General features: G+C 43.8%; 1 protein-coding gene across 1 annotated transcript in view; it reads left to right on the top strand.

Moving 5' to 3' along the window:
• Positions 1-27,287, top strand: part of LOC149444940 (VPS35 endosomal protein-sorting factor-like) — a gene marked incomplete at its 5' end in the record, with an annotated part of 803,117 nt that overhangs the window by 573,730 nt on the left and 202,100 nt on the right. Inside the window, one exon of the mRNA XM_089654375.1 lies at positions 6,686-6,804. Coding sequence (XP_089510501.1) covers positions 6,686-6,804 — 119 coding nt within the window. The remainder of the gene's footprint in view (positions 1-6,685; positions 6,805-27,287) is intronic.

The raw sequence follows: 27,287 nt of genomic DNA, 5'->3' as shown, positions 1-27,287 counted from the left end.
ATTTGGTTTAAGGATGCCTAGGATAGGATTAATATAAGAACTGTGCCCCGGTCTTCTAATACCTCTCTCTGTAAGGTTCCTTATGATTTCCGCCAACGAATCGTAACACGGTAGAGGAAGTCGACATTGCTTGATCTAGACAGGAGGTGCATCTGGATCCTGGCTACGTGAATGTCTGTAACACCACAATCATAAGAATCTTTAGCAAACATATCCTTGAATTCCATAAGGACTTAATTTAACTGTTGGCGCTCTGGGTTATTTGAGCATCCATCAGCTAAGGATATTTGCTGTTGGTCCATTTCCAGAAATCCTGGGAAGACTTCAGGTTGACCTATTTCATAGGCTTCCTCAAGTCTGTCAGTGAGGTCATTGTTTGACCTACTAGCTTTATCAGTAAGGACATGATATTCCTTTGCTTCCTGTTCATTAAGAGGATTATTAAAGATAAGGGAGGATTTTTCCACCTTACAAGTACCTATCTCAGGATGAAAAGGATAAATTGAGCTAAGGGTGAACAATCCTTCAGGAGAAGAGAAAAATGTTTGCTCAACTATCTGTTCATCGGTAAGGTATTGTTCAGGAATAAGGCCAATAATTGTACTTTGGAACACAGAGGTGTAATAATCTGAATCTAAAGCCAAACCAATTATAGTTTTTTGGGCAAAGAGATTTCATTTGGGGTTCCATTATTTATAATTATTTGGGGTTTCAATGGCTGGATATGCACCACAATTTCTGATTGCTGCATCCTATTTGAGAGATATATAAATGCTTCAGGATTCTTTAATTGTTGGCCTTTTGTACCTGTATAGATAACAGAAAATTATTAGTACCTGGAGGGATAGTGACATCATGCATGTATGAATATGTTTACTGCATATGGCAGTATCTGAGATGATTTTAAGGGCTTCATGGTTATCTATAAATTTACATGGATCGCCTTTTAATCTAGTCCACAATGTGGAATTTACCAAATCCATGTATATAGCAAAGCGATGCACTACATTGTTGCCAATGTAAATATGATAGTAGGGCTCATTGATTACCAGGAATAAATTAGTGGATGTTTTACCCCCAATTGAAATGGATAACATGCATTTAGCAATAATATTATGACTTTTAGAGTAATTATCCAGATCATGGATCCAGATGTCCTGAGGGTTAGGATTCCTAATTACTTTAGGATTAACCATTTGTTTTTGTAGATCTCTATTAATGTAACTATTTTCCTGGCGTAAATCCAGTTTAGCTTTTTTAGTTCTTCCCAGGTCATTGATTTTAAATGAGAGAACACATCATCATTCACCTTTTCACTCCCTGCTAGGAATTGTGTGTGATTACTGAACCCAGTAGAGTAAGTATCTTCTGTATGGAGGTGAATTGTTAGAGTGTCCCCTTCCAGGCAGGCATCTCTTACTCTTTCAGGGAACACACACATGGTGTTATCCTCCTGCCCACATAAGGTGGAGGTAGGTGTTGCCTGTAAGAAGGAAACATCTGGAATTTGGCTATTCCTGAAATGCACCTCAATAGAGTCCGGTCTTTCCTCAATCATGTGGCAGTTACACTGATTGTGATAGGATTGGGAGTGTTCATAATAATTGGCACATTTACCATATAACCTTATTGATAAAATCAATAACAGGGTTTAATCTCTTAAGGAGATCTATACCAATCATTAGACGATCATGGGGCAAATCAGCTATCAGCGTGGGATGACAGATTATTTTATTTCCCACTTTGAAATGTAGCCAAGCCGTATCTAATATAGTCATAGCTGTAGCGGATACACTCACAAGTTTAGCTATGAAACTTTTCAGTTTATACTTTCCTGAAGATAAGTCTTGGATTTGTTGGAAATATTTTTGTGTTAAAATAGTTGCTTGGCTACTCGTGTCTAATAAAGCCATGATTTTTGGTAAATTATTATGCAATTCCACTTTAATGTAATATTTTTTTATCAATCTCCTGTAATGGACATAGGTTCCTGGGATTAGAAGTGAAATTGTCTTTATGCTTTGTCTTATCAACTGATCCCCCTTCTTCTTCACACGCACGTTTCTTGGACAGCCTGTCACATGTTTTCATTGTGGAGGATTCTGTGGGCTGTAAAACAGAAACACAAACATTCTGCCCCCCCCCCTTGCCTTTTGGCATATAACAGGTTAAATTCTCAGGCATTGGGTTAATTTGCACTCTCTTGTTTATTGGTATATTACAGGCATTAGCATTGTTTGATGATTTAACCTGTTCATTAGTGCTTTCTATTGTGGAGGATTTTCTGCAGGAATGGGATTCCCTAAAAAAGGGATTTTTAGTGTTAGCAATAAATAAGTTAGTTATTTTCTCTATTTATTCTCCTAATACACTGAACTGATCCTGCATCTGGTCCATGCATCCATATAGATTACTTCTGTTTTTCCAATGAACGTTTGAGTTTGGAGTTTTTGAATTAGAAGTCTGGGATCTGACAGAACCTTCTGTTTCAGAACTAGATTGGACCTTTTTCTGGTTTGACCTGTAATTCCCTGATTACTTCTGTTATTAGGGAAATGTCGCTTAGCAAATTTATGCTTTTTGTCTGAGTTTTCAGTGACGGACCTTCTTGAAATCTGTATTGGGTTTAGGCTTATTCTGACAGAGAGGTCTGAAGTTTTTAACTTCAACAACTCCTTTTTGGGGATTCAAACTTTATGGAATCCCATTTAATCTGAGTCACAGCTAATTTTTCTGTGGGCTTTTTAAATCTACTTCACTCTGCTGTAAAACTAATGTCAGAGGGTCAGGGTAGAGGCGCTCTTGTCAGTAGGCAATTTATAGTTTTTCTGGGATTGTAAAAAATCATTTTTATTTTATTTTATTTGGCAAAGCATCATATAACAGTTGGACAAATGCAGGGCTATCACAATCAGGATCTTTTTTAACCATAGGCATTTTTGAGAAATGACAAAAACTCTCAGGGACTTTGATTTGGCCGACATTGTAACGTAAAAATAGCTCTTTTAGCAGCAGTAGCTGACCGGTAGGGACCAAATTCTGGTTTTTATACCACTTCAGACCATCTTTTTACACCTCTGTCTCTAAGAAATAAAGAAATACCTGCTCTTTGGCTCAAACACCCATGGGACAAATTAAATTTTCTGTTTTTCAAAATTGAAACTAAGGATCATCATCACCTCTTCATAGGTTTTTATGTGATTAATTATAGAAGGTGATCCTTTCTTAGTAAAGAGACCCACAGTTTCTTTTAAGAATTTTATCACTTTGGTGATATCATACACAGGCCTCTGGGATTTTCTCTCACTTTTGGTGTGTTTAAGTAAAATGGTTTTTAATTTAGGAATATAATTCTCCCTACTGGAAGGCATTTCATATTCATCTGAGGGGTCACTGTAATTACTCAGATTCTGAAGCCTCTGTTTTTAATGGGCTTACAATTTTAGGCTTCATAGAATGGTCTGGGTATGAGCTGCTAAAGGTTTCAATTACATTTGTTCTCTGCCAAGTAAAAGGTTAAACCTTTTACTGCTGACTTGTAACTCCTATGTTTCCTGTACCAATTGCTAATATGGCGTTGGACATGCTGGAGATGGATCTTTGCAATGCTCAACTGTTCACATTCCTGTTCTAAAGTTGATTGTATCCCTTTACAATCAAACAATTCATCAGAGATCTGATTTTAATTCTTTCTTAATTGCTTCCCACCTGGTCACTGCACATAAACGGCCAGGTGGAAGCTTCGTCCTTCTAAATGGACGTTCAGGAACGTCCTTCAGAACATGCGCACAAGCGCGGCTTCGTGGCCGCACAGCGGCACGCTCTTGGTTTGCCTGTGTCCCTTGGACACAGCGCAACACCACTCGGCAGAAGGGCTCTCTGATTCTGATCACATGATGGCATTGTCCAATCACAGCCATCACCCTGTCCCAGTACCAGTGATCTACATCTGTCCCAGTGCCAGTGATCCACATCTGTCACAGTGCCAGTGATCCACATCTGTCACAGTGCCAGTGTTCCACATCTGTCACAGTGCCAGTGTTCCACATCTGTCACAGTGCCAGTGATCCACATCTGTCCCACAGTATCAGTGATCCACATCGGTCCCACAGTGTCAGTGATCCACATCTGTCAGTGTACCAGTGTTCATCCACTTATGTACCAGTGATCAACATCTGTCACGGCCTACCAGGGTCAAATCCACATCTATCACAGTTTACCAGTGCTCAATATCTGTCACAGTGTACCAGTGTCAAATCAACATCTGTACCAGTGAGCATTAAAATGTCTTAAAAAATTATTCCAGCGAGGAGGCTTTCCAGATACTTAGTATGACGGACAAGAGTAGTGGGGAACTTTTTGTCATTCTCAGATTCTGAGTATGAGCCAATTGAAATCAGTGGGTCAGCAATGGATTCTGAGGAGGAGAGAGTCCAAACAAAGAGGTTTAGGAGATCTGAGGAAGAGCAAGCATCCACTAGTAGCACAGTGGCGAGTACAAGCAGAGCGGCACTCTCAGAAGATAGGCAGGCATCTAAGGGTAATTTCATTGTCCTGGCGCTCCAGGGCCTTCAAAATTGTGATGGGTAGTCAGGAAATGAGATGTGTAATTTGTGTCTCCAGAACGCCTGTAGGTCCTACTTGTATGTTAGGCCTCTGTATGTGGTCATGATGTGGAAAAGTCTTACACATGTGGTATCCCCATACTCAGGAGGAGTAGCAGAATGTATTTTGAGGTGTAATTTTTGGTATGTACATGCTATGTGTTAGAAATATCTTATAAATGGACACCTTTGTGTAAAAAAAAAAAAAAATACATTTTCATTTTCTTTCCACATTTTCTGAAAACTTGTGGAAAAAAATGACATGTTCAAATGACTTACTATGCCTCGTAGAATATACATTGGGGTGTTTTGCTTTCCATAATGGGGTCATTTTGTGGGTAATTCCATTGTCCTGGTGCTCCAGGACATATAAAAATGTGATAGGTAGTCAGGAAATGAGATGTGTGATTTATGCCTCCAGAACACCTGTAGGTGCTACTTGGATGTTAGGCCTCTGTATGTGGCCAGGCTGTGGAAAAGTCTTACACATGTGGTATGCTGTGCCACTAGGTCTGGTGACAGGGCCTTGTTACCTATACTTGTTAGCACTATTATCAACTGAGCCATTAGGAATTTCCTTTCAGCTACTCCATAGTTCTAATACTGCCTGCAGGTCTAATTGACTGTCTTAACGTGTGCCAACGACCCCCAACATTTAGTCGGCTAAAGATTCAGGACTAAAGACTGCCCCTAATAATTGTTACCCTTAGGCCTTATCCCTTTTATTTAATCAAAGAGGTACCTCTGAAGAGGTGTTGTATACTATCTAATCTCTTAGACTACATTCTAGTTTAGTGCATTATTGGCATTTATACTACTTCTAACATTTATTAATATTGGTTATTACTGCTGCCTGGTTCCTCTGTTATCAGCATGAGTAATACTTCTGACAGGTTTTCCCAACACCTAGAGTAAAAAAGGTGACAGAGAAGGGAGCTGCAGCACTCAGCCTGTGAATAATATCCACAGCTGTACTTTTTCTCCTTACTGTGTTGAGGGGGATGTGAAGACTTCAGATCCCTGCCCTCTGCTGCTAGGTCGAAGAAGAGTTCCTTTCATCTTTGTGTTTTCAAAACAATCTACAAAAGAAATTGCTGCAGATACACAGCTAGAACATATGTAGGAAGATTTGTTTCATCTCTTGTTATATCACTTGATGTAAGACTTTACAACCACTTTAATTTGCCACAGTGAAGTTTATGAAAGGGGTCTGGAAAATTAAGTTACCATTAACGTTGTCCACCATGGTATCCTCCCTTTACACATTTGGCTATTCCTGACAGTCTTGCCCAACACATGGTAATTGCCTTGGAAACCTATATCCCTCTTTCACATTGTCAATATTATGGATGCGCAGAGAAAATATTTTCTACCATTTGTGACCTAACAAGATCGATATCAGTTGCCCTGTGGGGCCTCATTCAGTTATCTTTTAAGTTAAACACTTTTCACAGTCAGTCTCACCCCAACTGGCATTTTGGGCCTGGTTCACACTAGTGCGATTTCAGATGTGACTTGAGTCGCACAGAATTGCACGATAAGGAAAATCACATTTTTTTCAATGGTGTCCAGGCCCATCAATGTGAGTCAGCATGGTGCAATTTTCGAAAAGGCTCCTGTACTACTTTGGTATGATTTTGTTGCAATTTGGGGTCCTTAGAATATACAAACCTTATCAAAGTTGCATCCAAATAGCACTACATTATTGCATTGAAAATCAGTTCAGAGCAGTGTAAATCTAGCTCTGCTCTTCTACTCCTTTTGAAAATTTTTGCATTACAGGTACAACTTGCAAGGGACTAATCTTATGCTTTTAAAAGCTTCTGATAACCCCACAGTCTGACACAGCACTGAAACATACTGTAACTATATGGCCATATGGGAGCAGATTCTAAGTGTGAATGTTCATGTTTGAATTTCTTTATTAAAAAATTTGTGATTTTGTTTACTGCTGGTATCTTAGAGAATTTGAGGAATTTAGGAAAGCCACAATTTAAAAGATAATTAAGATATAATTCACATAGGAATTAATACAACCATTAATTTGCTATGCAAATTCATTTTAATGTTTTTATCTCTAGTTGACTCCAATGACAACCTTTATGGAGGAGATTCAAAATTCTTAACGGAGATTGGCAAACTATGTGATACACTTATTAGCCAGATTTTAGAGCACCTGAAAGCTCTCGGAAAAGAAAATGTGAGTATAACCACCAAGATATTTAACACTTGCATGTACAAAGTTAAACTTGGATGTCAAGGCCTAATTAGGCAGATTCAGTATGCATTGGTTCATAATAACTCTGTGATTACATTGCCTTCCAAAATTTTGTATGTGGTTTTTTTTTTAAGAGACATACTGTATATTGCTTACACAGCACCTTGAAAAAGTATTCATACCCCCTTGAAATTTTCCACATTTTGTCATGTTACAACCAAAAACGTAAATGTATTTTATTGGGATTTTATGTGATAGACCAACACAAAGTGGCACATAATTGTGATGTGAAAGGAAAAAGATAAATTGTTTTCAATTTGTTTTACAAATAAATATCTGAAAATGGCAATACTTTGTAGAACCACCTTTCACTGCAATTACAGCTGCAATGGTTTTTGGATATGTCTCTACCAGCTTTGCACATCTTGAGAGTGAAATTTTCCCCATTCTTCTTTGCAAAATAGCTCAAGCTCTGTCAAATTTGATGGAGAGTGTCTGTGAACAGAAATTTTCAAGTCTTGTCACAGATTCTCAATTGGATTTAGGTCTGGAGTTTGACTGAGCCATTCTAACACATGAATATGCTTTGATCTAAACCATTCCATTGCAGCTCTGGCTGTATGTTTAGGGTCGTTTTTCTGCTGTAAGGTGAACCTCCGCCCCAGTATCAAATCTCTTATAGGTTTTCCTCTAAGATTGCCCTGTATTTGGCTCCATCCATCTTCCCATCAACTCTGATCAGCTTCCCTGTCCCTGCTTAAGAAAAGCATCCCCACAACATGATGCTGCCACCACCATGTTTCACGGTGGGGATGGTGTGTTCAGTGTGTGCAGTGTTCGTTTTAGGCCAAAAAGTTCAATTTTGGTCTCATCTGAACAGAGTACCTTCATCCACATTTTCTGTGTCCCCCACACGGCTTTGCAAACTACAAATGGGATTTTCAACAATGCTCCTAAAAACCACCCTCCCTTTTTCATGTGCACTCTGGAATGCCCACTCTATCTATAACAAGCTCGCCTTCATCTATGACCTTTTTGTCTCCTACTCCCTTAACCTACTGTCACACACCTGGTGTGAGAGGCCAATGGAGAGAGGGCTTCCCTTGCGGCTAAGTTCCAGACTCCCCTGAGAGTGGGACAGCAGGAGTCAGGCCCAAAGTGGCACAGGTTGATGTAGGAGTCCTTGTTGGTGGTCCACCCAGGAGCACAGCTGATGCACTGAGATGAGGTCTGCAGACAGGTGGCGCCTGTGCGAGGTATGCAAGCCCTTCTGGGGAACAGAGGATTACTGGATAGCCGGTTCAAAGCCATGGTCCAGTACCGGGTGGATATCAGAGCAGACGTAGTCAAATGGGATAGCCGAGGTCATACACAGAGGAGCAAGAGAGAATATCCGTTAGCCAAGCCGAGGTCAGGTCAGGGTTTAGGCAGAGAAGACAGGTCCAGGAGCAAGCCGAGTCGGTAACAGGAGGTCACAGTAGCACAGTAACAAGGTACTGGGGAGCCAGAGATCAACCAGCACCTGAGAGTAGTGCAGGGCTTCCTTATAAAGGCCGTTTGATGCCAAATTTGAGCCGATGTGAACTTCTGCGGCCATGCAAGGTAGTGGCAGGGGTGCCAGGTCTCCTAGCACCGCTACCGAGGACAGAGCCCTGACACCTACTAGCAATTACAGAAGCCTGGTTTCAAGCAGCAGATTCTGCTTTTCCTGCAGCACCTTCCCATGGAGGCCTCCACTGGACTTACTCACCCAGACCCTGAGGTCAGAAAGTAGGTGGAGTTGGTTTGCTTCTATCCCCACTTGAGCACCTTTCAAGTCTTCCCTACCCCTCCCTCTCAGTCCTTCTCTTTTTTTAGTTTCACTGTATTCAGCTGCTTTCTCTGAGGATTGCAGTGGTTTAACACCCTCCTGGACCGATGTTGCACTTTCTTTATGACTTCTCTGCCTGGCTACCCTACTTTCTCTCCTCTGAAAATACCCACTGTCAGGAATGGACTCGCCAATGGTGGTGGGACTCACCTGCCTTGTGGGCTGCAGTACCAGGGCTAGCCAGCGGGTGCTCTCAGCAACCAGAAGCTCACTTTTGCAATCAGCCATCACCTGAGGCTGATTGCAGGAGGTGTATTTAAGGAATGGCCAGACCTGCAGTCAGTGCCTTGTTGTACTGTTAAGCTTGGCCCCGGTATCCTGATCCTGCTTGCTTCTACCCTGATTCTGCACGAACTCTGCCTGTACTGACCTCGGCTAGTCCTGACCACTCTCCCGCCTGCTCCTGGTACCTTGTTTGCTACCGACCCGGCCTGCCTAACTACGTTTAGTGTCAGTGCCCGTGGTCCGGCCTGGTGCCCGTGGTCCGGCCTGGTGCCTCGGTGCCCGTGGTCCGACCTGGTGCCTCGGTGCCCGTGGTCCGGCCTGGTGCCTCGGTGCCCGTGGTCCGGCCTGGTGCCCGTGGTCCGGCCTGGTGCCCGCGGTCCGGCCTGGTGCCTCGGTGCCCGCGGTCTGGCCTGGTGCCTCGGTGCCCGTGGTCCGGCCTGGTGCCTCGGTGCCCGCGGTCCGGCCTGGTGCCTCGGTGCCCGCGGTCCGGCCTGGTGCCTCGGTGCCCTCTGTCGTGCCTGGTGACTTCGGTGCTAGCTGTCATGCCAGATGACTCGGTGCCCGCTGTCGTGCCAGTTAACTCGGGGCCCCCTGTCGAGCTTGGTGACTCGGTGCCCGCTGTTCTGCCAGATGACTCGGTGCCCGCTGTTCTGCCAGATGACTCGGTGCCCGTTGTCGAGCTTGATGCTTCGGTGCCTGCTGCCTCGCCTGATGGCCCGGTGCCTGCTGCCTCGCCTGATGGCCCGGTGCCTGCTGCCTCGCCTGATGGCCCGGTGCCTGCTGCCTCGCCTGATGGCCCGGTGCCCGCTGCTCCGTATTTAAGGAATGGCCTTGTCAGTGCCTTTTTCGCTTGGCCCCGGTATCCTGATTCCTGATCCTGCTTGCTTCTACCCTGATTCTGCACGAACTCTGCCTGTACTGACCTCGGCTAGTCCTGACCACTCTCCCGCCTGCTCCTGGTACTTTGTTTGCCTGTTTGCTACCGACCCGGCCTGCCTGACTACGTTTAGTGTTGTATGTGTAGTTGTTTGTTGGAGGTTTGATTTGTTGCACTGTGTTATGTTTTGCACTGTGTTTATGTATTGTTATACTATACCTGAAGCCTGCGTTTCCCTTTGTCAGTCCACACACTTCTGGTCATACCCAGATTCATGACACCCACTATCATTCTTGGTGATTTTAACATAAAGAATGAGAGTGCAGCGCTAACCCAAATAGCGATTAAACATATGATAGACCACATATGATAGTGGATCAGTAAAATGTCAGTATAAGTTCATCAGATGTGCTGAAAATGCATACAGTCTCCAATATGTAAAAAACCAAAAGTAGTGACTTTCAGAAATGATAATAGCCAAATAATGCACTAACCAGATAGCGCATATTAAAGCGCATGGAGCATTTAAGACCTGCCCCTGGTGCTCAGCCACTGTATCACTGGAGCCAGGAGATGTCATCTATAGGGTGACCACTAGATGTCATCTATCCGGATGGAAGCTGAGTCCAGCCACTGTATTAGAGGATCAGGCGGATGTCATCTATAGGGCGACCACTAGATGTCATCCGTTCCAGGAGGAGCTGTGTCATGGATCCAGGGATGTCACTTGCAGATGTGTCCTTTGCTCAGCACAGCCCCAGGACCTTCAGAATTACAGGCTCCCCAGAAATAAAGAGCCCGTGGAAAAAGGTCTCAAATAGTGTGATATCGTTTATTAAAGTAGGTAAATAATCAGAAAAGAACTTACTAACAACGGTTCAGCTGCTCATAAACGGCCAGACCAGAGGTACATGTACACAGGATATAAATAGCTTGGCACTTCCCTTTTAACATCCCTATTAATGTTAACATCCCAGCTAATTCCCAGCTCTTACTCTGATGGGAATACTGTAGACTTTGTTTTCTCCCATCTTTGCACTCCCTACACCTCACCAACACCCCCTTTCTTCTCTGATCACAATCTCATCACCTTCAGAGTGTCCTCGTCTTCCAACTCCTAACCCTCCAAGCAGCAATCACCCACAGAAACCTTCACAACTTTAACCCTTCTCTTTTCTATTCTGCAACCGATCACCTCTGACAGAATCTCTCCCCTGTCCTACCCTGACCTGGCCACTTCTGTCTACAACAGTTCACTTTCTTCCACACTAGACTCACTTGCTCTTCTAACTACACGAAGTATCAGGCTCTGACCATTACAACCTTGGCAGGCTGACGACACCAGAAATCTTAAGAGACATAGCCATGCACTGGAGCGATTGTGGCTTAAAACCAAATCCCAGCGAGCATTCACCCTATACAAATCTGCTTTCTTAAAATACAATTCCTCTATCCATGCTTCCAAACAAGCCTATTTTGTCACTCTTGTCAATACCTTGTCATCCAAACCTCGTCGTCTCTTCTCTACTTTTAACTCTTTCTCCACTGTCTCCTCCACCCAGTAACTCACTCACTGTTTATGAAATTGCCAATCATTTCATATACAAGATTGATGCAATTTGTGAGGTCATCTTCACTGCACAGACATCTATCCCACTTAGCATGAAGAGTAATCACCGCTCAAGGCTGGTCTCCACCTGTATCACCTCTACTGCACACTAGTAGGTGCTGGCCCTGTTCCCAGCAGACATCATGGTAGGAAAGAAAAATCTGGTCGGCCACACATCCAATAAAATCACTTTTATTTTGACATATTGAAAATAGACACTCCACAGTATACAAAAGAGGGAACATAGCACTCCAGTTAATGCGTTTAACGCCACCATCAGCTCTTAATCATAGCATATCCCACTTCGCATACCTTATACTAATCTTCCCTCAACACCTTCCTCTTTTGACCTTGTCACTACCGAAGAGGTCACTGAAGTTTTCTCAGAAGTCTGTCTAACTACCTTTCCCCTGGATTCTGTTCCCTCACAACTACTGCAGTCACCCTCTTCTACCCTATGCTCCCTCACTCACATCTTCAATCTCACCCTCTCTACTGGCACCTTCCCCTCCCCTTCTAAAGCATGCACAGATCACTCTCATACTTAAAAAGCCCTCACTGGACCCCACCAACTGGAACAACTTAAGACCCATCTCCCTGCTTCTGTTGACCTCTAAACTCTTTGAACGACTAGTCTACAATTACCTGAGCTCCTACCTCACTGACAGCAACCTTTCTTGACCCTTTACAGTCCGGCTTTTGCTCAGTACTCTCCTCCGAAACTGCCCTCCTAAAACTCACTAATGATTTATTAACTGCTAAAACCAATGGCCACTACTCTATACTCTTATTACATGACCGCTCTGCATCTTTTGATATTATTGACCATTCCCTCCTCCTCAAAAAACTCCACTCTTTTGTCCTCCAAGACTCTGCTCTCTCCTGGTTCTCCTCCCTACTGTATCGCAGCGCTCCTTCAGTGTTACCTATAACTCTGTCTTCTCCTTCACCTTTCTGTAGGGGCCCCTCAAAGTTCTGTCCTTGGACCCCTTCTCTTCTCCATCTACACCTCCTCCCTTGGTCACTTGATAAACTCCCATGGCTTCAAATACTATCTCTGTGCTGATGACACACAAATCTATTTTTCTACTCCTCACCTCACCCATTCAATATCCTCTCTAAGTAAGCATGAATGTCACTCCACTTCCTCAAACTCAATCTTTCTAAAACTGACCTCACAATATTCCCTCCAGCCCATGCCCATGCCCCCTCCCCTGACTTCTGCATCAAGATCAATAATACATCAATCAGTCCCTCCCTTCATGCTAGGGTACTAGGTGTAATCCTGGTCTCCCGTCTGTTCTTTCAGCCGCAAATCCAATCACTGTCCAAATCTTGTAGACTTCACCTCCGTAACATCTCCAAGATATGGCCATTTTTAACAACTTAGCACTAAGCAAATATCACCCAAACCGTTCTCTCCGCTCCTCCCACGACGTCCTGCTCCCTTGTCTCCTCCTCCCTTGCACATCTCCAGGACTTATCCATGGCCTCCCCCATCCTCTGGAACTCATTACCCCAATCTCTCCAACTATTGCCTACTCTGCTCACTTTAAGGCGATCTCTGAAAACCTATCTCTTTATGGAAGCCTATCCTTCCTTCAGATTGTAAGCTCAAAGGAGCAGGGCCCTCCTAACCCTCTTGTATTGAACTGTATCATTGCTATATTGTCTACCTTTATATTGTAAAGCGCTGAGCAAACTGTTGGCACTATATAAATCCTGTATAATAACAATAGCTTTCTTCTTGCCACTCTTCAATAAAGGCCAGATTTGTGGAGTGCACGACTAATAGTTGTCCTAAAAGATGGCCCTAATAGTTGGACAGATTCTCCCACCTGAACTGTGGATCTCTGCAGCTCCTCCAGAGTTACCATGGGCCACTTGGCTGCCTCTCTGATTAATGCTTTCCTTTCCCGGCCTGTCAGTTTAGGTGGACTGCTATGTCTTGGTAGCTTTGCAGTTGTGCCATACTCTTTCTATTTTCGGATGATGGATTGAACAGTGCTCCATGAGATGTTAAAAGCTTGGGATATATTTTTTTATAACCTAACCCTGCTTTAAACTTCTCAAGCACTTTATCTCTGACCTGTCTGGTGTGTTCCTTGGCCTTCATGATGCTGTTTGTTCACTAATGTTCTCTAACAAACCTTCACAGAACAGCTGTATTTATACTGAGATTAAATTGCACTCAGATAGACCAAGGCAATTGGTTTCACTACATTTTAGTTAGGGGTATCAGAGTAAAGGGGGCTGAATACAAATGAATAAAAATGCACGCCACACTTTTCAGATATTTATTTGTAAAAGATTTTGAAAACCATTTATCATTTTCCTTCCACTTTACAATTATGTGCCACTTTGTGTTGGTCTGTCACATAAATAAAGTACATTTACGTTTTCGGTTGTAATATGACAAAATGTGGAAAATTTCAAGGCACTGTAACAGTTTTATTAAATATTCCACTTATGTTTTTTTGTAAACTTAACAAATATAAAAAATTGCAGTTTTAGTTTAATGTATTGTGACAGTGCTGTGCCCCTGCCACAGTGTGGAAAAGATTTTGTATCACACAGAGTTCTCATTCATGCAGTTTGAGGGGCTCCAAGGGTGTTTGTGTCACACAGAAGAAACTGGATTTTTGGTTTCCTCGGAGATTGGTAAATCCTAGTTTGGGACCTAGATTTGGAGGTTTAGTAGAGACTTGTGAGAGATGAAATCTCAAATCCATAGTCCAGGTTTTGTGAACAACCAGCACTCTAATTAGACAAGTGTGTGCATGGTTTTTATAAGAGACCTGAGAGGGTAGCTCTCTGCCCATGAGTCAGGAGAGTTGCACATAGAAGGCATGTGGGAGCCAGCGCAGCAAAGAGCTGTTAGGTGAATGCACATACCGTATATACTCGAGTATAAGCTGAGTTTTTCAGCACATTTTTTGTGCTGAAAAACGGCCCCCTCGGCTTATACTCGAGTCAACATCTGCAGATAGTGGGGCGCGCCCCCCGGGGGGGCACGAGGCTCCGTCAAGGAGGGCGCGTACAGGGGTGGGCAGAGGGCTGCTGTCTCTTACCTGGCTCCTGATGATCCATACAGGAAGCGCTGCTCCTTCCGTCACTCCGGCCACTCCCTCACTCCTGCCGCTCGGCTCCGCCTCCTCACCGGTGATTGGCCGCCAGAACTGTAGCTCAGGAAAGGTACACAGGCGGCCAATCACGGGCGAGGAGGCGGAGCCGAGCAGACCCGCGAAAATCGAGTGAGGGAAAAGCCGGTAAGTGTGCAGTGCAGAGGTGCTGCTGCAACCACATATGCTGGCTGCAGCAGCACCATACTGCAACAGGGGTCAGCAAGTGTCATTGGTGTCACTGATACTAATGATGGGGCATTATTCCTCCCACTGACACCAACGATGGGGCACTATTCCTCCCACTGACACAAACGATGGGGCACTATTCCTCCCACTGACACCAACGATGGGGCACTATTCCTCCCACTGACACCAACGATGGGGCACTATTCCTCCCACTGACACCAACGATGGGGCACTATTCCTCCCAGTGACACCAACGATGGGGCACTATTCCTCCCAGTGACACCAACGATGGGGCACTATTCCTCCCAGTGACACCAACGATGGGGCACTATTCCTCCCAGTGACACCAACGATGGGGCACTATTCCTCCCAGTGACACCAACGATGGGGCACTATTCCTCCCAGTGACACCAACGATGGGGCACTATTCCTCCCAGTGACACCAACGATGGGGCACTATTCCTCCCAGTGACACCAACGATGGGGCACTATTCCTCCCAGTGACACCAACGATGGGGCACTATTCCTCCCAGTGACACCAACGATGGGGCACTATTCCTCCCAGTGACACCAACGATGGGGCACTATTCCTCCCAGTGACACCAACGATGGGGCACTATTCCTCCCAGTGAAACCAACGATGGGGCACTATTCCTCCCACTGACACCAACGATGGGGCACTATTCCTCCCACTGACACCAACGATGGGGCACTATTCCTCCCACTGACACCAACGATGGGGCACTATTCCTCCCAGTGACACCAACGATGGGGCACTATTCCTCCCAGTGACACCAACGATGGGGCACTATTCCTCCCAGTGACACCAACGATGGGGCACTATTCCTCCCAGTGACACCAACGATGGGGCACTATTCCTCCCACTGACACCAACGATGGGGCACTATTCCTCCCACTGACACCAACGATGGGGCACTATTCCTCCCACTGACACCAACGATGGGGCACTATTCCTCCCACTGACACCAACGATGGGGCACTATTCCTCCCAGTGACACCAACGATGGGGCACTATTCCTCCCAGTGACACCAACGATGGGGCACTATTCCTCCCAGTGACACCAACGATGGGGCACTATTCCTCCCAGTGACACCAACGATGGGGCACTATTCCTCCCACTGACACCAACGATGGGGCACTATTCCTCCCACTGACACCAATTTGTTACATTGACTAGTAGGTGCCTCATTTCCCACCCTCGGCTTATACTCGAGTCAATAGTTTTTCCCAGTTTTTTGTGGTAAAATTAGGTACCTTGGCTTATATTCGGGTCGGCTTATACTCGAGTATATACGGTAGCTTGTGTGGGAAAACTGTCTTGAGGATACAGACAAGGGCTTGAAGTGTAAAGCTGAACTAGTATTTGCAAGTGTAAGCCAGTAGGCTGATGAATATTTCTGTTGGAGAAATTCCAGTGAGTAGCGGCCAGTGACCTCACCTGCACATGCACTCTAAAGAGAAGGCATACTTATGCCGTCCCTTCAGTGCTCTGCTGCAACCGTGGCATCTGCACAACTTGGCCATTCGAGCATCCGGAGCCCACGAACCCAGAAGGAAAGACATGTGAAGATGGAAGCTGTCAGCAGTGACACCTTGCCCCTGGAGGGCTTCCTTTTTAATTAAGTCCCTAATAATGTGCTAGTATGCTATGGAAAAAAAACAAACATATACAGTACAGTAGCCAAATATAAGTAATCAGACAGATTGGATGTGGAATTAACCCAACCTCCCCAGACCTTCTCAAACTTAGCAGCCCCCCCCCCCTTCCCTATCAGCTTATGAAGCTTTATAAAAGTGATGGAGAAGAGTAAGGAGGTTTATGAAGATTATACAGCGATACTTCAATTGGAGGTCTAACAAAGCGATACATGCCAATCATGAGAAGGATGTGGTCTCACAAGCACTTGGTGATTTTGGCCTTAGATATAAAGTATTAGGAATATTGAAGCACTGAAAGTGATACTCATATTATTTGATGGACTTTATTTATTCACAGAAGTGGATGGACTTACGTTATGAATGATTATATATATTTTTGTTTTAGAATTTGCAGTTTGATTCACTGTTCACAGCACCACTGTAGAAGGTGTTTTTGTACTCTCTGCTCATTGTCACTGTATAAGCTGTTTCTTTATATTAATTGTGATTTATATAGACACTGTCTTTTCCCAGGTACTCTTGATTGGAGGGGGGTAGGGTGCTGAATAAAGAGCTGCTCTGCCCTCTGAACCTCCGCTCCCAAAGTTTCCACCCCATTGCCGATTGGCTGATTTAACTCTAGAGATCCTTTATTAAAATAACTCACAAAAATCTTTCAGGGTATTCCAGATCAGTTGTCTAGGAGCAGACGCTACATTTATATGCAAAAAATTAGTAAGTTGCAGCATAGTCTTATCCTGAACCATAATTAAATTTAGCCAGTATGAATTGATCCTCCACAGCACAAGCCCCAGTCCAACAGGCCACGTAAATGGAAGATGCAATCCAAGGAATTACATTAGTCATGCATAAGACTAGGTCAATGCGAGAGAGGGACTGGTGTGTACTAGAGCAACAGGTGTATGCATCCTCAAGCGGGTGTTGCTCTTGCCAGACATCACACAGACCCAGTTCCCACACTCGGCAAGCCAGACCAGAGCTACCATACACTATACCGCCCCCTGCTCTAGTAAGTCTATCCAGGGACAGGTCCATTACATTTTTTTTTTTTTTTTTGTTTCTTTAAACTTTTTTATTGAAAAAGAACGGAGATGCATACATGTTATACAGGAAAACTATATATATATATATATATATCAATCTATCTCAAAGGTCAAAATCTTGTCTGATGACAAGGCATAGACTGGAAATAGGTACGTGAAAGGCCAAAAGCCTAATCAAATATCCAATACAATAACAACATTGGATAGAGAGTTATAGAAACATGTATTTTACGTAATCAATATCTATTTATCCAGTTATCTAAACTTTAAACAAACCAGAGCAGTAATACACACTACACCCTGCTTAGCATGCAGGGAGAACAGTTCCATTCACCTAAAATGCTCATTGTACCCTGGAACCATAGGGGCATCGCTATAGTAGTCACCCCTGAATTTATATCACAAAACTTGGACCTCACTTTCCAAAAAGGGGATTAAAGGTCAGTCCACAAAACAGGAGAAGGACCATGAGAGGTGTCAACTATTAAGGAGGGTAAGAGATCAAGTGTAGCAAAGAGTCACTCATATCCAGCTTGTCCTACCAAAGTCCCCAAATTTTGGTAAGTTTGGCTGGGCACCCTCTAGCCTCATAGGTCAACTTATATAATGGAAGATTTTGGTTTATAAGGCAACGCCAATATGTAATGTTTCAAACCGTATCCAATATAATACAATTGTTTTTTTAGCATAGTAAAGCCATAATCATAAGAACAGTTTGGTTTTAAAGGGAAGCTCAACATCATCAAACACCCCCAAAAGACACCATTTAGGACTGCATATATTGGGCAGTGCAAAGATTTTCGAGATGAATGCAGCGACTGGTGACCAGAACGGTCTGTCCTTATTACAAGACCAAATCATGTGAATCAAGTCTCCCTCTTCTATTTCACACTTATGACAAGTAGGATTGGTACATTTATGCATTCAAAATAGCCTTTTAGGGGTATAATACATTCAATATAGATACCTCAACTGTATTTATCTCTGGCAGACATAACTGTTGCAGGATATGCAGGATAGCCTACTGAACGTCATATCGGATTGGATGTCACTCCACTTCCTCAAACTGAACCTTTCCAAAACCAAGCTCCTAGTTTTCCCCCCAGCCCGCCCCCCCCCCCCCCCCGACTTCTCCATCACGACCAACAATGCCACCATCAGTCCCACCCCGCAAGCCAGAGTACTTGGTGTCATCCTAGACTCCAATCTGTCCTTCCAGCCCCAGGTCCAATCGCTGACAAGCTCATGTAGACTCACGACTTGACTACTGTAACTCCCTCCTCACCGGCCTACCTCACCACAGGCTATCCCCGCTTCAGTCGATCCTGAATACTGCGGCCAGACTCATCCACCTTACCAACCGCTCCGTATCTGCCACCCCACCTCTGCCACTCCCTCCACTGGCTTCCGATTGCCCAACGGATGAAATTCAAAATGCTAACACTGACATACAAAGCTGTCCATAACACTGCCCCAAACTACATCACCGACCTGATATCAAAATACCACCCAAAATGTACTCTCCGCTCCTCACAAGACCTCCTTCTCTCTAGTTCCCTGGTCTCCTCCTCCCATGCCCTCCTCCAGGACTTCTCCAGGGCTTCCCCCATCCTCCGGAACTCCCTACCCCAATCCATCAGACTTTCACCTACTCTCCTCTCCTTTAGGCGCACCCTGAAAACCCACCTCTTCAGGGAAGCCTACCCCACCCTCAGCTAATTGCCGATCTCCTCCACTCTTCCTACCACTCCATCCCCCTCAGCTATCCCTCCCGTACCACTATCCCCTCCCTCCTAGATTGTAAGCTCCAGGGAGCAGGGCCCTCGAACCCCTCGTGTATCGCATTGTATTGTTATTGTACTGTCTCGTGTATTGTCTCCCATTGTAATGTACAGCGCTGAGCGAACTGTTGGCGCTATATAAATACTGAATAATAATAATGAAGAGCACACTGTCTTCCAGTCATCAGGGATAAGGTCAGGTATATATCTACCCATTTGTCCCCAAGCCCTCGCAAGTTGTGGTGATGGTTTATTTATCAACAAGGAGTAGTAGGTAGAGACAAGACAAGTGGGTAGGAGAAAAAAATACGCGTTCAAGCTTAGAATTACATTGCTGTACATCTCTAACCCAAGTTGGGCCTCTGCTGCAAGTCGGAGCTATAAGTTACAAAAGTGCCACACCAAAGGCACCTGAAACTCCCTCTGTAGTTGCAAAAAACTTTTGAATACACCACAATTGTATAATTGGTGAAAATACTTTATACCATGTCCTGCCGATTGCAAGCTATTGGGTAAGGTATAAAAATGGTCTAAATGAGGATTAAACCACAGGTTGATTGGGGGAACCTATGTGATTGGATTCATTAAGTATATTCAAACAATGATTAAATATTTACAGTTACCATCCCCTGTGTGGTGTTAATTTTGCGTCTATAAACTTTATAGGAGGAGATGACCGCAACTTCAGCAGCCACGTTTCCCATTTGCAGAAAAGCCACCAATAAATATATACTAACTGGGCAGCAAAATAATAAAGGTGTAGGTTAGGGAGTGCCAGACCTTCCCTAGAGACTGGAAATTGTAGTGTCCCCAGGAAGCACTTGGGAATCCCAGGATGCCACAAAAATGAGATGACTCTATTTCTTGAAAAATTATGTTTTGGAATATAAATGGGGGAATTGGCTAAAAGATGGAGGAATTTTGGTAAGAAGACCGTCTTAAAAAAGGTTAACGCATCCCATCAGTGTGAGAGGCAGCCTTAGCCACCGGAGTAATTTAGTGTGAAAAGAGGAGATATATGGTGAGACATTATTATTGAAATATTTTGCCAGTGGGAGCTGAATATCGATTCCCAAATATCTAAATTTATGTGTAACCTCTAGTGGGCAACCAGGAGGTAACGGCAGGGGGGATTCCTTATCAATAGAGAAAATGCAGGACTTTGTTCAATTAACTGTAAACCCAGAATAGTGTCCAAACTTCTGAATAAGTTTTAAAGCAGCCGGTATACTGTGCATTGGGTCAGCGATATATAACAACATATCATTGGCATATAAGGATACCTTCTCCAGCAGACCATTCTGAAGTTCCATAAGCTGAGGGGAAACTGAGTAACTTCGCTAAGGGTTCAATTGTAAGCTCAAACAAAAGAGGGGATAGGGGGCACCCCTGTCTCATACCTTGCTGGATAGGGAAGGGATCAGATACACTGCCATTGACCCGTATACGGGCACGTGGTAAAGTATAAAGGATCCTGATCCACATAACAAACATATCTCCAAAGCCAAATTTCTGTAACACCTGTAGTAAATAATGGAATCAAATGCTTTGTGTGTCCAAAGCCATAAGCATTCTAGGGGTCATTGGGGACTTGTAGTTTAGTAAACAGCCATTGCAAGTTGATGTAGGTGGAGCGGCCAGGGATAAAGTCGGTTTGATCAGCCGAGTAATTACAGTATTTAACAAAACAGAATAGGTTCAACTGCACAAATTCCCCACTTTCACAGTGTACAGAGCTGCAGACACTCTAAGAGGACATTCTCCCTTATTAAATTTAAATAGCAATTAAATGTTGCACTAAGTGTGAAAGAAAACAACAACTATACATACACAGTACAACGTGCAAATCAATGCCTATAAGTGATACCACATACAATCTATATAAGGAACAATACAATGTTCAAAGTCCATGTGAATGACAGCTTCCACAAACACTTTGTGAAAAGAACATGCGTTTCTTGAATACAATATTAATAATGGTGATCTTCTTTTCATCCAAAAAAAATCACCAACGTGGACGGACCACCACCATGTGTTTAAAATGGAGGCTTACCAAATGAGAAGGTCCATTCACGTTAGCAAATTACAGTATTTAGACGGTTGGCAAGCATTTTAGAAAGAATTTTAAGGTCTGTATTGATCAGGGAAATGGGCCGATAGGACTTGCAGTCTCTAGGGTCTTTATTGGGTTTGTGAATTAGCACGATAAGAGCGTCCCTCATAGATTCTGGAAGTTTATGCTCCTCCAAAATATGTTTATACAGGGAGAGCAGTCAAGAAAGTACAACCTCCTTATGAGCCAAGTACCACTCAATGGGCAGACCGTCCAAACCTTGTGTTTTATGTTGGGCAAATGTACCCAACGTTCGTTCCAATTCATCTGCCTGAATGTGGCTTTCTAGATAATCCCTGTCCTCTAAAGTAAGGAAGGGGAGATGTACCGACTGTAAGTATCTCAAGAGCTTATCAGCAGTGTACTGTACTTTATAGGTATTTAAATCAGTTTAAAAATGGATGAAGGCATCCATAATAGACTCTGTGAATTCCTGTACGCTTCATCACTAGCTAATATCCTAGGAATAGTAAATGGAACATGGGTTGGTTTAGCCAAAAAAGCCAACAGCTTACCATTTTTATCCCCGTGTTCAAAAATGCGATTGGCTGAGTGCAAGAGTTTTTTCTGTGTCTTTCTGTGAGGGCTACATTGCATGCCCTTTCATCATGCTTCTATCATACTTCAGCTATTTAGGAGGATTTCCAATTGGAAACTCTCATGGACAGTTCAGTAAGCTTAGAATCATTGACTCTTTTCAACTTGTGGACACCCTTCATATAGGAATATGACATACATGACAGCTTTAAATGCATTTCAGCAGACCCTTTCAGAAACGTCCTGACCATTTTCAAGCCAAAATTGTCTCATGTCATCCCTACATTTATACAAAACCATCGGGTCAGAGAGCCAGACACACAGACCAGAGGGGAAGGAGACCTGTAGATGCAGTTCCAAGGGGGAGTGATCAGATATAGCTCTCGGTAAGTATTCTATGGATGCAACCCTGCTTAAACTCTCCAGTTGAAAATCTTATCTAACCTAGATAATGCATTGCATGAGGTTGAAGGACAGGAGAATTCTTTACGCTAAGGGGGGCTTCCAATGTCATATTTGCACCCAACCATAGCTCTCTGTCCAGTCATGTAGGGCAGTGTGGGATACATGCACCTCCCCCAATCTGTCAAATCTATATTAAAGTCTCCAGCAATAAGTATAATCCCCTTAGCTATCTCCAAATATTTACATGTGCAAGTGAGCAGATGAGCTAATTGAAATGGGGGAGGAAGGTAAACATTCACTAAAGTATAGTAGATATCCTGGTATTTAACCCCTTGACGCCGACGGCACACAAATATGCGGCCTCACGGAACTGGGCTTTTTTCCATGGGGCCGCATATTTGCGTACCTGTCTTTGTGCTGGGAGCGCACCGCTCGGCACGCTCCCAGCACAGAGACCGCGGTGTCACTGAGAGCCCCCGGTCCTGTTCTAATGATCGGGACCCAGGACTCCCAATTCCGGGTCACGTGATCGCTGTGATAGCCTCTGATCGGCCCCCTTGTTTTTTCTCTCTCTATGAATGGAGGAGAGAGAAAAAAAAATGTTTGTAAAAAAAATAAATAAATATTAAAAAAGAAAAGAAAAAATAAAGAAAAATGCCTAGATCAAGGTTTCATCTAGTTCAGTGTCAGGATTAGTGTTTGGGTCAGGGTCAATGGTCAGGATTTAGAAAAAAAATTGGTATCAGTTAGTGTTAATGTCAGTGTCAGTGTGTTAGGTAAAAAAAAAAAAAAGAAAAACAAAATGTGCACTATTGTTTCTAGGCTGTACTACGGGTACAAACAACAAATAACATACACATTTATGGTTTTGCTGCGATCGTCAAGAGCTGGAGAATTTACTTTGGGTTGTTCTTTGGTGGTAGGTTATGGTCGTAACAAGAAACACACAGCTAAATAAAAAAGATTTTTTTTTTTACTATTTTGGGCCAGTTTTCCTTTGATAATAAAAAAAAAATAGGAGATATCCATTACCATTTACCACCAAATGAAAGCCCAATTTGTCTTGAAAAAATCAAGGTATAATCCATCGCGATGTACAAAGTAGTTGTGATGATATGTACAGTTTTACTATCACATATCAACCTTGCAGAAATGTGCTTAGGCATTTAGATTTGTTTTACCCTTAGGTGTGAAGGGGTTAAGCACTATTGGGAGATAACATGCAGGGTCAGATATGACCATCTCAATCTGTACTGACAGAGCCCTAGAAATTAAAATGTAAACCCCCTTGAATAGGTGGCATGCAAAGCATGGGCAACAGTGGGACGTTTCAATGCCATAACACATGAGATGCATCTCTTGTAGGAAGATATGGGCCTTGGCTTTTTTAATTTGACCAAACACGAAGGACCTTTTAATTTTGGAACTAAGGCCTTGGACATTCCAAGACAGGACGTTTATAATTTTGTGTGATGCAATAACTGGTGGATTAAAGAGCTATGTGTCTTGGGAAGGAACATTCCAAGCGAGGGCAACAAATACAGCATTTAGATAAGCATACAGGTGAATCTTACTCTGGGTGTAACAAAGAACAACAAGCCCCAACCCCCCACCCGGTCCGACCGATAAATACTCAGCGGGCTTTGACCCATAACCAAGAAAAACATTAACCTGTAAGGGGAATGTTCGTAGAAGTCCAGAGAAGAGAACCAAAAACTATGCAGGGGATAAAAACTTGTCCACCAGCAGCGTCTGTAGATAGATTAATAGGGCACAGCAGACAACAAGAAGGTAAAAATCTAGTATGTCCCACAGTGGCATGATAAAGGGCACAAGCACAAAATAAGCAATGGGTGATTTGAAAAGCATTTTGCTAAAATTCACTACAGCCAATCTGAAGCTTCCATGGGAGAGGTGAAGATCGTACGACAACAGGGAGTTTCATAGGATACAACATGCTGTATGATAGGTTTTTGTCCCGGAGTCTACGTATGACAGCCATAAACACCGCTCTTTGCTTCTGTGTGGCTGTCAAGATATCCGGGAATATAGAGATACAGTTGCCATTGTAGGTTGTCTCACCCAAAGAGCGAGCAGAACGAAGTATAGACTCTTTATCCAGGTAGTGCAGAAGCTTCAGAAGGATAGGTCAGGGCGGTGCTCCGAGGGTGAAGGGCACAATGGAACCCTATGGGTACATTCGATTGCGAACAAAGATGAAAATGTGTCTGACGGCAGAATGGACTTGAGCCAGTTTTCCATAAATTGTTCTGATTCCTTACCCTCCACTCCCTCTGTGAAACCAATGAGTCGCAAGTTATTGTCTCTCAGGCAATCCTCCAGGTCACTTAATTTGCAGAGTGATTAGCAAGGTTTTGCTGAGCGGAGTGAACTGCAGCATCTAAAGGGTCAATTACATCTTCCACCTCACTGATCCTATGTTCTGCAGTGTTCATATGAGTACAGATCTTCTGCATGTCCTGTTTTAAAAAGAGAGATCCATTTTGACCGAGTATATCTGTGTAGTTAAGGCAGCCTGACAAGTTTGAATGGCATCCACAACACGCTTGAGTCAGATCAGTCTCAGCTGTGGAAGAAGTAGGGCGTGAGGTATCATGTGTGGGCTAACTGATGGTTTCCCTCCACTTCTGCCCTCCCCCCCTGCAGGGTCCGCCATAGCAGGCTTAGAAGACATATGGACAGCAGCCTTAATGGGGATAAAGAACCCTTAAAATGTTCCTTAGTGGTGGGGGATTTCTGCTATGGGCAGCAGCCTTAATGGGGGACAAAGGACCCTTAACCACAAGCCTACAGGGCACTTATGCTGGGGGTTCCTGCCCAGGCCAATTTCCAGCTTTCAGCGCTGTTGCACTTTGAATGTCAATTACGCGGTCATGCAACACTGTACCCATATGAAATTTTTATCATTTTTTTTGTGACAGAGCTTTATTTTGGTGGTATTTAATCAACTCTGGGTTTTTTTTTTATTTTTTCTTAAAGCAAAAACCACTGAAAAATCTTAGTTTTTGTTATAAAATTGTGTAAATAAGTGATTTTTCTCCTTCACTGATGTGCGCTAATGAGGCTGCAGTGATGGGCACTGATAGGCTGCACTGATGGACACTGATAGTTGGCATTGATGGGCACTGATGAGGAGGCACTGGTAGGTGGCACTGATGGACATTGACAGGCATCACTGATGGGCACTGAAAGGTAGCACTGATACATGGCACTAACTGGCACTTTTAGGTGGCACTGATAGGCGGCACTGATGGGTGACACTGAAAGGCAGCTCAGATGGGCACTGATATGTGGCATTGATGTGCACTGGTAGGCACTGATATGTGGCACTGATGAGCACTGACACAAGGCACTGATGGACACTGACAGGTGGCACTGCTGGGGCTACACTGATCATCATAACTGGCATTTCTCTGTTTACATGTGATCAGCTGTGATTGGACACAGCGGATCACATGACCGAGCCGACCTCTTCGGCTCTTTCCATGATCGGTGATCTGCTGTGTCCAAGGAACACAGTGCACCGCAGATCGCCGTGCTGCTCGCTCCCTGAGCCGCGCATGCGCAGTGAGAATGGGAGGACTTCATATGACGTCCTCCCAGAACGAGAGAACCACCTTGCGTCCGTCATATTACTATATGGCGGGCAAGAGGTGCTTAAAATGTTCCTTAATAGTGGTGGGGGATTTCTGCTTAGCAGAGGAGCTGCTGGATGAGGATTTCATACCAGTCCCAGGGAAACTGTTGTCGGATTCTGACGGGGAAACCCAAAACTCATGGGTTTCAGTAACATTTTGACTGCCGAAGCTGGATTGAAAAGTAGATGTTTATTATACAAGCATGTAGCTAGACCTCCATGCAGGGAGAGCAGAACAATACATGGTGTTGGATTCAAAGTAATGCTCTGTCTAACTAGGGCCCTGTAATACAATTTATATGCTTTTCCAATGGGTAGTACCTGACTATCTGATCTTTCTGTCAAGAGCCATCTGTGTTTTTGGAGAAACTTCTGGAGATGCGATTATTTGTCCACATGTAAATGTCCATCAAGTTTGACAGGTCCTCAAAGGCTGTGACAACAATCTTGAGGTCAATAGGTTGTGAGAATGCTGTGGAACTGGTAGCAGAAGTGAAGTACCAGATATTAAGCCAACAGGAGAGGGCATGAGGTGTGGAACTGTTTTTTCTCATACAAGGAAAAATAAATAGGTTGTTAGGCCATCTAATTCAATACCAATGTATTTCATATTTATATCTAAAATGGCTGCTCCATTTTCCCTTACAGCTACTTAGACTTTTCCCTCTGTGGCTGGGGGATAAGCACTGCCGCCATCTTGGAAGTTCCATGGGGACCCAGCTAGAGGCCGATCTCTGGGTTGTTTGGGCATGTGTTGCCCAATTTTTACCATCCCACCTGCTGCAGAGGGACAGTAGGGAGTCTGCAGATATAAAAACAGTCAGTCTCCTATGCCAACAGGATCCGTGAAGAAAGGCGGCAGTGCTGGAGGAGCAGAGAGAGTGCACTGCTCACATAGACTCATCCGGACATAGCCCCCCTGTCCATCACATTGTTAAACTCCCCAACTGCCACTACCAGGACAGAGGGAAACAGCCATTACCTGGGATAATTTCAGAAGAACCCCATGTCGATAAGGCGGAGGTACGTACACAGTAGAAAAATGTATCTCCTGTGATCATCCACTTCGACTCGTGTGCAGGAGAAAGAGACCAAACACCTAATAAGAATGCTCACACCCCTCCCATATGTAGAATAAGTAGAATGATCTTGGAATTAAAAGATAGATTTATTAAGTAAGGTAGCGATATCGGTATCTCTATCTAACTGTGTCTCCTGCAGACAAATCTTGGCTGGATCATAAAACATGAAAGCATTTTATTACAGCTTGCTTTTTACAGGCATTTCCCAGCCCACGCACATTCCAAGAAATTAACACTTGCTTAGTAGGCATAATAGTGCAAGGAGTTAGAATG

This window comes from Staurois parvus, unplaced genomic scaffold, assembly GCF_062004578.1.
Source record: "Staurois parvus isolate SC_StPar_1 unplaced genomic scaffold, SC_StPar_1.0 ptg000760l, whole genome shotgun sequence".
Lineage (NCBI taxonomy): Eukaryota > Metazoa > Chordata > Amphibia > Anura > Ranidae > Staurois > Staurois parvus.
Note: the sequence above shows the minus strand (reverse complement) of the source record. Positions and strands in the feature narration are given on the sequence as shown.